At 40.0% G+C, this 14073-nt stretch overlaps 1 protein-coding gene across 2 annotated transcripts in view; it reads left to right on the forward strand.

Moving 5' to 3' along the window:
* Positions 1-14073, forward strand: part of nkain4 (sodium/potassium transporting ATPase interacting 4) — a 56173-nt gene that overhangs the window by 23568 nt on the left and 18532 nt on the right. For both annotated transcript variants that reach the window (XM_077574302.1, XM_077574292.1), the window contains exon 4: positions 4908-5108. In XM_077574302.1, the coding sequence (XP_077430428.1) occupies positions 4908-5108 (201 nt within the window). The remainder of the gene's footprint in view (positions 1-4907; positions 5109-14073) is intronic.

Consider the following 14073-nt stretch of genomic DNA (forward strand, 5'->3'; position numbering starts at 1 on the left):
CCACTATATATAACCAGCCCCCCCATGTCCTCTACGTCTTTCCCGCTATTGTTTCCTTAAATATTGCCCCTCCCCAATTTTCTTCCTCTGCTCTCAAGTGACAAACGCCCCCCCCCCCAACCCCCCACCCCTTCCTCACATGGATCTGTCTTTTGCCCCATTGGCTGCCTGACCATTGAGACACATGCAGCCAATATCACACCTTTTCAACACATCCAAAATGAATTTCGCAATCACCTTTCTCAAGCTCTGCTACCTCAGCCGTAGTGTGGGAGACTTTAGCTCCGTCGTGTGTGGCTCGTCTGTCACCTAACTCTAGCTATGAGTGTGTATTTGTGTGCGCTCCATAATGGAGCTTGTTGGGGCCAGCTGCTCAGGGCCGAGGCTGGGCATTAACCCAACAGATGGAGCCAGCCCGGGCTCCCAGCCCCTGCATATGGTGGCCAGGAAGGAGAATTGGCTAATGGAGCGTGGACACACAAAACACTTGACACACACTCACACTTGACACACAGCTTTCTTTGAAACCCCTGACGCATTTTTTATCATGAGACGGAGTCGACTAATTCAGTCAGACCTGCCTTGCGCAACCTTGACAGGACGCTGTGGGGGAGTGTGCGTGCGTGTGTGTTGTATTAAGCAAGCCAGAGCCTTCAAGCGGGAGGGGGGGGGTTCATACGGCACATGGTCCGTCACCTCCTATTGATCCCCTATCTTGTCCCCCGTGGTGCAAGACAGACTGACAGACGGGCCCCGGCTTCTCTAAACAAACACGGTCCTTCCTTGCTGCTTTTCTCATTTTTTGTCTCATCGTGTTTCAAGCCATACAAGGGCATTTATTTATTAGTTCTCCTATTGATGTAATGTAAAAATATTATAGACTGATTAGACTGCCATGAGTCCTAAAAATTTTTCCCCAAGCATGAGAATTGATTGTTAGAAATGCTTTGAGATGAGTCATCAGATTAATTCTTAAAGTAATAAATGTGGAAGACTCTCATGAAAAACAAGAATTCAGCTAATATATTTTTCTATTGAAAACTTGACGTTATTTAACAAGCTTCGTCACGCAATCGTTTTCATGTCAGACAAAATTAGAAGCAACAAAATTAAAGAGGAAGGAATGAAAAGCTGGCGTAAACAAAATCCAGAATCACTTTGAACTAAGAAGAATTGAAAAGAAAACCTGAGAATTGATTGTTAGAAATGCTTTGAGATGAGTCATCAGATTAATTCTTAAAGTAATAAATCATGAAAAACAAGAATTCAGCTAATATATTTTCTACTGAAAACTTGAACAAGCTTCTTCACGCAATCGTTTTCATGTCAGACAAAATTAGAAGCAACAAAATTAAAGAGGAAGGAATGAAAAGCTGGCGTAAACAAAATCCAGAATCATTTTGAACTAAGAAGAATTTAAAAGAAAACCTATTTATTGACTCGATGGATTGACTGATGTCATTTGAAATAAATTGAGCCGATTACTGTGATATTAAAAAAAAAGGAATGGTAAATGGAAGAGAATGTTTTGTTGTTTTTTAACGTTTTGTACACCAACCTTGAGTGTCCTGGGGCTTCAAATACAATTTATTATTATTATTATTTGCTGTGTTTTTTTCTGTATCTTTTTAGAGCCAACCTTAAAAGGAACCCACGAGTGTAATTACAAGTTTGCTCTATGTTATTTATTTGTGTAATACATTTTGTAGAAACTTTATTTGGACGTACGCCGCCATTGTTATTTACGTCACAACGCATTCAGTGCGTAGTGACGTAGAATGCCGGCGGCTCTCTGCCGAGCAATGTGAAACGTCTATAAAGAAAGCAAGGTAAGCCTCCATAGCGTTCATAAAGGGACGATCAAAACGCTTACGTCTGATGAATGACGAGCACAGCGTGGGAGAGGATGACTCTCCTGATGGCGTGTTGTTTCGTTAGGAACGCTACGAGGCTTACCTTGCTTTCTTTATAGCTATTTCACATTGCTCGGCAAAGAGTCGCCGCCATTCTACACGTTGCGACGTAAATAACGATGACGGCGTACGTCCAAATAAAGTTTCTACAATATGTATTAAACTGGAAATCATTTTTGAGAAATAAATCTCATCGTTCTATTAATAACAACCAAATAAATAATATAGAGCAAACTTGTCATTACAGTCGGCATTCCTTTTAAAAGTCAAAACACGATTTTGATTTTTTTATTTCCAACATCCATCAATTTTGTTTCTGCTTATCCGCGGTCAGGTCGCAGGGACAGCAACTTAAGACTTCCCTCTCACCAACCACTTCATCCATTTCTCCTGAGATAAATCCCAACATGTTCTGAAAGAGGAATAAATTATTATGTCCTCTTTGCGTGTTCCAAAAATGAAGATAGATTTAATGCAAGAAAAATACACCTTTGCAAAAATGATTTAATAAAAAACAAAGAATCTCTGGACAAATAACTGCCTCTAATCGTCACTTAAACAGGTGGGATTCAGAGCGTCAAATGTAGCTCTTCCGCGTGCACAACGGTTTCTTATAGTTAAAAAGACCTCCTCTTTATCATTTGTCGACAAAACATACTCTCTGGTACTTTTCCGTGAGCGATGGCGAAAACAGAGTCAGGTGTGGGTGTTCAAAACAGATTCTGTTCTCAAGGACCAAATGTGTTTTCGTACAAAGTGCTGAGAAGGAACTTTTTTAGACTAAATAGTATGTCCCAGCTTAAGGTCAGCCTATACGAAGTCAACACCATCTGCTCTGCACAGGACACAAAACATTTCGACAAGGTTAATATAAAGAATTAAAATGTTAATAATGTGTAACAATGGTTAATAAAATAAAATGAAGTATTAAAAATGTTACAATATCAGTTCCTAGGCCAATATCATAGGCTACGTTCACTCTGCAGGGCGTGATGCCCAATTTTAAAATACATTTTTTTAATCCAATCTTTTTATGTACCGTTCACATTACAAAAACAAATGGGAACGCCTTGGGATGCTGCTGGAGGAGCGAGACGAAGTGGCTGGGGAGAGGGAAATCTGATTCTCCTTACTAAAGCTTCTGCTTCTGCGACCCGACTATGGATAAATGGTACATAATGGATGGGCACGACCCACTACCCTCTTGTTCATAAGTAAGGATGGGAACATATATCGACCGGCAAGTGGAACACTTTTGCTTTTGGGCTCAGACAGATGCATAGTCTCGATAGATCACTGCAGCAGCTGCTCAAAATCCCAGGCCGCCTCACAATCCATTTTTTCCCCTCACTCGTAAACAACACTGCAAAAATACTGGCGCAGGATCTCATCCTGACCCCGGAAATGGCTCTCCACTCTTTTCCGACTAAGTCGGAAGGCTTCAATTTGGAGGTGCTGAGTCTCATCTCAACCACTTCACACTTGGCTGCAAACCACTCAAGATGACAATATTGAGACCACCAAACCACGGACCCCTTCAATGCCTCTGTACCTAGAAATTCTGTCTATTAAAGTTATTAACAGATAGGTGACTTGGACTAACCTTGAATCTCTGAGATGAGATTGATTTATGCCTTGGGATGCGTGAGAAATAACATATATTAATAATATGTGGCAAAAAATAAAAAATCCTCATGACTATCAGCTGCTGGAGTGCTCCATCATCGAGAGTATCCTATACCTGGACTTCCGAGCACAATCAATGACTTCTCATTCTCCTTCGCTGACCTTACCACCTTCAAGTGTAAAAATGAAAAGAAATGGGAGTCTTAAAGTCTTAATCTAGGCTCAACTAGGCAGTCGTGTTTGTATACGTATGTGTTGAGGTTATCGGGATGCTTGACGAGACCACGTGGCTCAGTTTCCATCTGTCGTGAATGCACGTCGTCACGGTGTGGTCACGTGAGGTTGGATTGCTCTAGCGGGAGTATTGACCGCCGTGAGCGTGAGGGATTAAATACCTGCTGATTAGACATTGGTAGAGCATTGAAGGTTCCCATTTTGAAAATGGCTGACTTTGAAACTGTGAACTGTGAAACTGACCTATTTGTTTATTTGATGCGCACGTCCTTACTTCCATTGAAAGGTCAAGCTTTGTTTGATTTAGTTGAGTCGACCGTGCGCTGAATCTCGTCGTTGAAGTTACTGAGAGCTCTGTGCTTGTTTTTTTTTTCTTTTCTCATTGATCTGGTCTCATTTTTAGATAATGGGAGACCACACCAAGTGTTAGTAATGTTAAAGCAATTGCATAATTTTGGTTTTGTCGCCGTCATGGCATAAAATCCTACATCACAAAGATGCAATGTTAAATTAAATGTAACATTCTTTTTCTTGTAGGCGCTTTTTCTTGTGATTCATTATTTGACCTATTTCCCTTTCGCTAGAAGCTCTCCAAAGCCTCATTTTTGCTAGCTTGTTGGATTACTTTTTTTTTTCTTTAACTTTTTTTTTTTTTTTTTTTTTACTGCTGTATCACTTCACCAAAATAAAACTACTTTCCGACTCTAATGATCAATGAAATGTTGTTTTTCTTTTTGGCTTTCTACCAAAATATCCTGTGTGGATGACTGTTTGAAATTGTGAAATGTGCTGGTTTTGACGTCAGCTACAACTCAATCATCTTGTGTCGGATAGCATTCAAAATCAATTGTTTGTCCTTGCTCTGATGAAATACAAGAAGCACCTTTAATTGTCCCCCTAAGGCCTGGCCCACACAAAGATAATTAGGCTGTTTTAGTTGCAGCTTCCCAACCAAGAACAACAAACTAGGTTATTATATGTTTAATGGAATTATCCTACAAGGTCATCCTGTGGTCTGAGGTGTGTTAAGAGCGATTTGTCCTGATATTAGAGTCCGACAATCTTAAAACGTGTTCAATATTTATGACCAAATATCTTTGGCAAATTCTGACGGCATTCTTTTGTCTTTTCCAGGACAGTGACCTGCTGACATTTAACATCTCAGCCCATCACTCGTGGTGGAGCGAACACGGGCCAGGCTGTGTGAGGAGAGAGATGCCACAAGCCGAAGGGCTCCACACCACTCAAAGCCACTCCTACATTACTGTCATGGGCTGCCTCATGGACTACCAGTACATCGAGGTCTTGCACAGTGGAACGCAGATTCTGGTTGCTGTGAGTATCAGTCTGCCCAACTGAGGTGTTTCAAAGCGAGTCAACATGAGTAAATTAGACATTGTTTTCTGAGTTTTATGTAGATTTCAGTGGAAAATATCTGTGCTATTATTTGTTCACACAGGGCTATATATGCTATATATATGCTATGCTATACATATGCTACCTATCGTTACTAGGAATCGTAATTGAAAACGGGTTCTTTTTGAGGACCAGTTTCCAGTGAATCGATTCCTAGAAAACGTTTGTTTGCCTGGCTGACAATTTTGCTGCTCAAAAAGAACCAAAGCTTTGACCGGGGCTCAGCAAGTATTGAGAAGCAACCGTGAGAAGCAAAGGTGAACGGTATGGGATTTTTTTTGTAATAGGTTTTAGGTGAACTAATGAATACACACACACTCGCACGCACACACGCACAACACATAATCACCCACATACAAAAAAAAAAAAAAAAAGGAGAGCAATGATGATGGCATGTGATAGATATTGTAACATTTTTAATACTTCATTTCATATATTAACCATTGTTACACATTATTAACATTTTAATTCTTCAGTATTAACCTTGTCGAAATGTTTTGTGTCCTGTGCAGAGCAAGTGGTGTTGATTTCGGTATAATTTGACCTTAAACTGGGACATACTATTTAGTCTAAAAAAAGTTTCTTCTCAGCGTTTTGTGCGAAAACACTTTTGGTCCTTGAGAACAGAATCTGTTTTGAACACCCACACCTGACTCTGTTTTCGCCATCGCTCATGGAAAATACCCAGAGTATGTTTTGTCTACAAATGAAAGAGAGGAGGTCTTTTAACTATAAGAAACCATTGTACATGCGGAAGAACTACATTTGACGCTCTGAATCCCACCTGTTTAAGTGATGAGTTAGAGGCTGTTATCTGTCCAGAGATTTCTGACTGATTAAAAATCATTTTTGCAAAGGTGTATTTTTCTTACATTAAATCTATCTTCATTTTTGGAACACGCAAAGAGGACAAAATAATTTTATTCCTCTTACACATGTCAAATCGGTAAAATTACCGAATGAACAATACTGAGCTCTCCAGAAAAAAATAAACAAAAAAAAAAGAGAAGCAACCGTGACATGGGGTGGAAGCGGGAATGGGTCTGATGGTCTGAGACTCACCTGACTCTCTGGAGGTGGCAGTTTCTAAAAAGTGGGGTTTTATAATGGTGTGGATGCTATTGTGAAAAACCAAAGAAAAACAAAAAAAACTGTTCAAATATATTTCACAGAGCAGTGTTTGCTTTACATCTGAATTAGTTTTGAATGCAATTCAATTTAAAATATCCACAGATGTTTGTAGCCAAAATATTGGGGAAACTTACTCAGCGGGGGAAAAAATGCAAACCTGCCAGATTAAAAGTGAATTGATATCCTGGCAGGAATGGTGAAAGTTAGGATCTCTCCTGTGACTGTTCTCAGTCTCAATGATTCGTTTTGGTTTTATCAGTTAGGCATAAAAACTTAAATATGTGGACCAACACGAGTGGAACTGGACAATTTCCTAATGGCATAAGTAAGTCACATACTTTTCTTTTTTCCTATACTGGATACGCTGTGTCTGCTTTCCAACGTGGAAGAGCAAACAAGAAAATTAAGATCATTCCTTTACCCAAATGAGGCTTTATAACAAAATTCTAATCCCTAAATTCTTATCCATACCCTAATCATTATAACCTGAGATGAACATAGACAGGCAAGTTGTGATGACCAACGTTGTCTGATCATTTGAGGAAGATTGTACAAGCCCACTAAATCAGCAGATCACTGAAATGGATGTTGCATATTCGCCGTGGCAACAAGAAGCTCATGGAGAAATGATTTTGAAGCTGCTATGTGAATTAAAATTATATGCATAATGCTGCTTTAAACTCAAAGCAGGAACATTTGTCCTTTCTCCTTTGATTTTGAAGTGCAGAGCAGCCATCCAAGCAGAGCTCAAAGGAGGAATGAAAGCGAAATGAGAGAATGTAAGGGCTTTTGTTCTCTGCAAGGGGGCTTCTTAAGGTTCCTATGAAATATTTAGTTGGGGCTCCAAGGATGGTCGTTTGTGTCATTTTGGTGAAAAATGAATGTGCTGGCAACTAATCACCGTCTGCTCGGATTCACTGGGTTCCCCAAGATGCTAATGATGACAGACCATCCTGAAGAGAAGTTGGTTTCACTCAGCACAGGTTGATGAGTTGGTCATCTTTCAATTTTAGGGTAGAAGCTATGAGCCCCTCAATCCAAAGTCTCCTGGGGGAGGCTCCAGCTCACTCACAAGCGCTGTAGAAAATGGATGGCTGGGCGGCAATTGTGCTGCACACCACTTTCAAATTCATCATCTAAATGTCCTTTGTTTTTTTTGTTTTTTTCTTCTTTTTTTCTTTTTTCTTTCTTTATTTTTTTTCTGGAGAGCGCAGTATTGTTCATTCGGTAATTTTACCGATTTCACATGTCATCATCATTGCTCTCCCTTTATTTTTTTTTATTTTTATTTTTTTTGAATGTGTATGTGCGTGCGTGCGAGTGTGTGTGTAAATGTCCTTTGTGTTGCGTTCTTTGTTAAAGAAAAGATGTGGCGTCTAAAAGACATTTTACGGGAAGGAGAAAGAGGATTGTTCATGACGGAAGAAAAAAAGAAGAAAGACATCAATGGTAGTTTTTATTTGCTGCCACTATAACTTTAGGGCAACGCTTCTCTTAAAACGGTTAACTAAGCGCACACAAACCCAAATTAATGCATCACAGTAAATTGACAAATTTTTCAGTGGCAGCCATCACTGGATTTTCCAGTGAAAGCTGATCATGCACATTTTTCACGTTGCTTATTTCCTCTTTTTCCTCCTCCCCCCCCCCCCCCCCCCCAACGCATTCAATCAGTCCGGCCTGTCTTCCTGTCTCATTTTCCCATCCGGATGTCAAACCGTTTGACCTTCACGTAGTAAGAGGGTGGCACACTGAACTTTCTGCTAGCCGGTTTCACACGCTTCCTCCCTGTCACCATCACTTCTGCTCTCATGCAATGGAGGCGCTTTCACACCAGTCTGTTTTAACCCTGGAGAACCCAAGAACCTTCTTTGGAAAATTATGAATTATATATTAAATGACTGCTATAAGTTCACTGAATACCAAAATGTTTTTTTCAATTTTAACCCTTTTTTTTTAACTAGCTCAGAGTTGCTAATTTATCAAAATATATATATAAAACATACTCCTAGGCATTCTGCAACATGATATGAAATAGATTAACAAAAAAAACACAATTTTACCATCTGATGGTTTGCTGAGAAGATGGTTTTGTTTGGATTGATTTCCAGCTCAACAAAACAGCATGTTGCCAGCCATCTTGTCACCACCACTCTGGCTCATGTAAGTGCAATATTCATCCACTAGATGGCCCCATGCAGGGGTCAGAAGTGGCACTCTGGACTTTTGAAGTTAAATTTGTAAAAAAAAAAAAAAAGGTCTTTGTTATTTGAGTAGCAGAATTTATAGTGGCCAAATTTGACCCCATGGGTTCACCAGGGTTAGTCGGGCCTGGCTCCTGAGAACTCTGCTAGTTGGCACAGTCAGGTATTGGACACAATTGTCACCTTTTTTTGCTCTATACACAGCCCCCAATAGTTTTGAAATGAAATGAACAAGATGTGCTTTGACTGCTGTAATTTGAGGGAATTGACATGCAAATCAGGTGATTTGGTGTCGGAATTGCAACACTTTGTTTATGTATATGCCTCCCATTTTTGAAGGGGCAAAAATAATGGGACAAATGAATAATCTGCGAATCCTTTGCAGTCACACATCAACCACATCAGCAGAAACCGAATTTCTTCCCTGGTGATGCTCTGCCAGGCCTCGACTGCAACTGTCTTGTCTTCCACTCCTGCTTGTTGTTGCTTAGGGCATTTTCTCTTCACTTTTGTCTTCACCAAGTGAAAGTTTATGCTCAGTTGCATTCAGGTCAACTGATTGACTTGGCCATTGTGTAACATTCCACTCCTTGGCCTCTTTGGTTGCTATCGCAGTAAGCTTCAGGTTGTTGTCCATCTGCACCAGGGGTACGTAACCTTGACCCTCGAGATCCACAGTCATGCGTGTTATTAGATGTCTCCCTCCTCCAGCACAGGTGATTCAGATGATCAGTAAGCTCTGGAAAAAAAACTGATAACAATCCTCACCTGAGTTGGAGGAGGGCGACATCCAAAACGCACGGGACTGTGGCTCTCGAGGACCAGGGTTGCCTACCTTACGAATTCATCCTGCACCAACAAATATACGGGAACCCGGGCATTTCCTTGCCAGCCATACATATCCACCTGACCAAGGAACCGCTGAGCAGGCAAATGTCTCTTACTCTTGCGCCCTTAAAAGTGGGAATACCCTCAAATTAAAGATTACAGTCTTAGGGTAAAGCACATCTTGTTTAATTTTGTATCCATCGTGGTTGTTTAGAGCCAAAAAGGTTAGAATTGTCTCAATGTCCCAATATTTATGAACCTGACTGTATTTAACCCTGGAGAACCCACGGGGTCAAATTTGGCCCCTATAAATTCTGCTACTCAAATAACAAAGACCTTTTTTTTTTTTTTTTTACAAATTTAACTTCAAAAGTCCAGAGTGCCACTTCTGACCCCTGCATGGGGCCATCTAGTGGATGAATATTGCACTTACATGAGCCAGAGTGGTGGTGACAAGATGGCTGGCAACATGCTGTTTTGTTGAGCTGGAAATCAATCCAAACAAAACCATCTTCTCAGCAAACCATCAGATGGTAAATTATTATTTTTTTTTTGTTAATCTATTTCATATCATGTTGCAGAATGCCTAAGAGTATGTTTTATATATATAAATTAGCAACTCTGAGCTAGTTCAAAAACAAGGGTTAAAATTGAAAAAACATATGTTGGTGTTCAGTGAACTTATAGCAGTCATTTAATGTATAATTCATAATTTTCCAAAGAAGAAAAGGGTTCTTGGGTTCTCCAGGGTTAAGGTTGTCTTAGTCTGTGTTTTTTTTTTTGTGTTTTTTTTTACTTCCCTGCCTTAAAAAAAAAAAAAAGGAAAACAGAATGCCCCCATTACCCATCCCGACATCCACCAACCAGGGCCATTCGTCTTATTTGATTTCAAATTCATTGATGATAATGTACTTGTAGTCTGGCAATATGTCCAGAATTAGTACATGCGCTGATTTTAGGAGACAATAGCACAAAAACGTTTTGTACTAAACCTGTAATGTCACATGAGTCTAGGAAGGGTTTCTTACTAAGTAGTGCAGTAGTGAGCAGTCTGCCCAAAGAAAGGAGAAAGCAAAAGAGCCAAAAGCCTTGGGAAGTTGTGTCATCAGACGTTTCCTCAACACACCACCGTCTGCCATTCTACCTCAAAGGCTTTCTTTGCCAAGAGCTTTAATTGTTAATCTGTTTTGCAGGGAAATGGATTTCCTTCAGATTACATTCACTCAAATATGCGTTCTTTCTTCTGTGAGGCAACACGGGAACGTTTGTATGGAGTCAACAAACTGCAGGTTATTAAGTTGTTTGTTCTACCTTTTCCTGGTTCGAAGGGCCCCCTGTTCCTGTCGCCTTTCACCCAGTCGGACCTCATCCGAATCCTTTGAATGGCGCTTGCATGTGAAGACAAAGCCCTGTTTTGTTTGCTTGTGCAATTTTTCCCTTCGTGCGATACAGCCTCTCGTGAGGTGTGTTTTGGGATATTATCATAATGTGCCGTTATTAGATGCGAAAGATGCAAATGAGGCAAAGTGTGCATGTGTGTGTTTTGAGGGAGGAGGGGCTAGTAGGAAAGAACAGGTGGATGCGGTCTCTGCAGACTCTCATCGTGTTATCATTAAACTCTCACACATCAGCATCTCATTTTCGAGAGGGCAGCCTGTGCCTCGTTGTCAGGCAGTAAAGGGGTGGTGGTGGGGGGGGGGGGTTCTTCTAGGTTCTAATTAACCTAGAAGACATATGCACAACCCCCCTCACGAGCTGTCTCTTTGGTCTCTTAACCTCTATCGCTCTGTTTTACCTTGGACTTCATTCCTGGTGATGAGCCATAATCAATAGTGTGCCGTTTGCTTGTAGATTGACACGGATTCCCAATCGTTAATAATCGATAATAACGTGTGCTTGTTTTTGTTGTACAGTATATTGAAGGTAAACGACGAATATGTGAGAAAAGGTCAGAATTGTAGCTTTTGTTTCATGATATTTACATCTAGATATATAACCATATAAACAGAAAACAGACAGAAATCAAAATTAAGAAAGCAATACATTTTATCCTTATTTCTTCTGCACAGTTTACATTTTAACCCTGGAGAACCCAAGAACCCTTTTCTTCTTTGGAAAATTATGAATTATACATGAAATGACTGCTATACCTTTCACTGAACACCAAAATATTTTTAGTTTTTTCAATTTTAACCCTTTTTTTTAACTAGCTCAGAGTTGCTAATTTATCAAAATATATATAAAAAAAACATACTCCTCGGCATTCTGCAACATGATATGAAATAGATTAACAAAAAAAAACACAATTTTACCATCTGATGGTTTGCTGAGAAGATGGTTTTGTTTGGATTGATTTCCAGCTCAACAAAACAGCATGTTGCCAGCCATCTTGTCACCACCACTCTGGCTCATGTAAGTGCAATATTCATCCACTAGATGGCCCCATGCAGGGGTCAGAAGTGGCACTCTGGACTTTTGAAGTTAAATTTGTAAAAAAAAAAAAAAAAAGGTCTGTTATTTGAGTAGCAGAATTTATAGGGGCCAAATTTGACCCCGTTGGTTCTCCAGGGTTAAGGAGTAGGGAGAAGTAAACTCATCTACACCTAACCTACTGTATGTATCTGAGCGATATTAAACAGAACGTCAACAAGACAACCTTCAAGGCAAGACCCCAACATAAACCAAATTTAAAACATTCTAAGAACTAAAAAAAAACAATACAATCAGATGTTTTAACGTTTTCACAATTTCTTCTGATTACATTCGATTTTTATATGTATTGCTTTATTTTTGAACACCTTTTGAACAAAGCAAGTGAAGCACACATTTTCAATTTTGTTCCATAATTATTCCATAAATGCACACCCCTGATGGAGACACATCTTTTTCTTGTGCACTCAGCCGGAATCATAATAGGGTGCCGCACCAGTGCTATTTTTAGACCGCAAGGCAGCGGCGTGAACCGGAAGGGAGTCAACATAGACGCGCGCGCTCGCAAACGACCTATGCTAGTACTGCTTGTTTTTTGTTCTCATTTATCTCAGGAAAAAAAAAACATGCAAAGTAAACACTACTGCTATGGAACTTGCAGAAACGACTCCAAACACTACGACCGTCCACATATGAAGGATGTTTTTTTTTTTGTTTTTTTCGTTTCCCAAAGTCAAAAATTCAGAGTGATGTGAATGGGGATCAAGTTGTGCGAACATCCAAAAGACATTTTTAACTCCAGCGAAGTGAAGCCTTTCACCTTCATATGTCGTAAACATTTTCTTGGAGCCGTGCTCCTACAGATGACAATCCTGATTCCTTGCCGGCCACCGCCGGCCCAAAGAGGCAAGCGATTTGTCTTTCTCTCTTTCTTTTGGTTGGCGTTTGGCCCTATAGGACTGCCGGAGGACGATAATGAATGACGAGGACGAATGCTAAAATGGCTTTATTGCCGCTGTTGTTTACATACGTCTAGCTTGACTGAACCGCCGAGTTTGACCCCCCCCCCCCCAGTCCTTAACGTCATGAATATTAATTAAGTGTAGTGACATGTATCGTGCTACGAAAATAACAATCGTGGTTTCTACTTTCCTTTCTTTTCTTTGGTCCTTCCTCGGGTCTCCTGACGGCTTCACGACTCTGGCTGGAAGTGTTTGGTTTAGGTGAACGGTGTGGGATTTTTTAACTCTTTGACTGCCAAAAACGTTAAATAAAATCCTAGGGAGGAGTGCCAAAGACGTTAAAAGACGTTTGTCTCAAAACAGAGGTGAAACTAACCATTTTCTATTGTTGATTACTGAAAAACGGAATAAGGTAGAAACAAACTTTTTTTTTCTGATGAAAGATGAGAGTCCAATCTTTCATTTGGTAGTATGTGTGTTTCCATAGTCCAAACACATAATTTTCTGTGGACCTTGAAAGATCAGTCAAAATGCTTTAAATCGGCTGGCACCCACGGCATCCCTTTTCTGAAAACGTCTGGCAGTCAAAGAGTTAATAGGATTTAGGTGAACTAATGAATACACACGCACACACGCACATACACAAAAAAAAAATACAAAACAAAAAAACAATGATGATGACATGTCAAATCTGTAAAATTACCGAATGAACAATACTGAGCTAAAAAAAAGGTTTCTACCCCGAATTGGTTAATTTACTGTAGAGTCTTATGTACGCCTGGTCAAGGTTGAAAACATTTCGAGCCTTTTCTATAAGATGAAATTGATGTGTGCCTTGTGGACACATTTTTATGATTGAGTTTGTGCTGTGGAAATGTAACATGCTGTTCTGAGCGGGTCTATTCACCGACTGACCCTCATTAGCCTTTGCAGATACACTTAGCCTTTTTTTTTTTTTACCTACCTCAGCAGCTGGCCATGTTCACGCACACACACACTGAACTTTCGTTTCACCCTCAGTGTACTGTCAGGAGTTCATCCTGGATGACATTTCTTAAGATGTTTCCCCACATCCAGTACTGATTTTTTTTTCATTTCTATCATTGTAAGTGCATGATGATGATAATGTTGAAAGTTTGTGCATGAATCTCCATAAACCGTTAAAGCTATCTGGGATTGGAGAAATAAGAAACTGGTTGCAGGTTATTTGCTCTCTACAGATGAGATTGTGATTGTGCAGATATATAACCCTCAAATTTCTCCTCTCCAAATCATAAACATAGGGTTGGATTAGGGTGAGGTATTTTAGTGACGAACGGCAACACTAGG

Source organism: Vanacampus margaritifer, chromosome 1, assembly GCF_051991255.1.
Source record: "Vanacampus margaritifer isolate UIUO_Vmar chromosome 1, RoL_Vmar_1.0, whole genome shotgun sequence".
NCBI classification, from domain to species: domain Eukaryota; kingdom Metazoa; phylum Chordata; class Actinopteri; order Syngnathiformes; family Syngnathidae; genus Vanacampus; species Vanacampus margaritifer.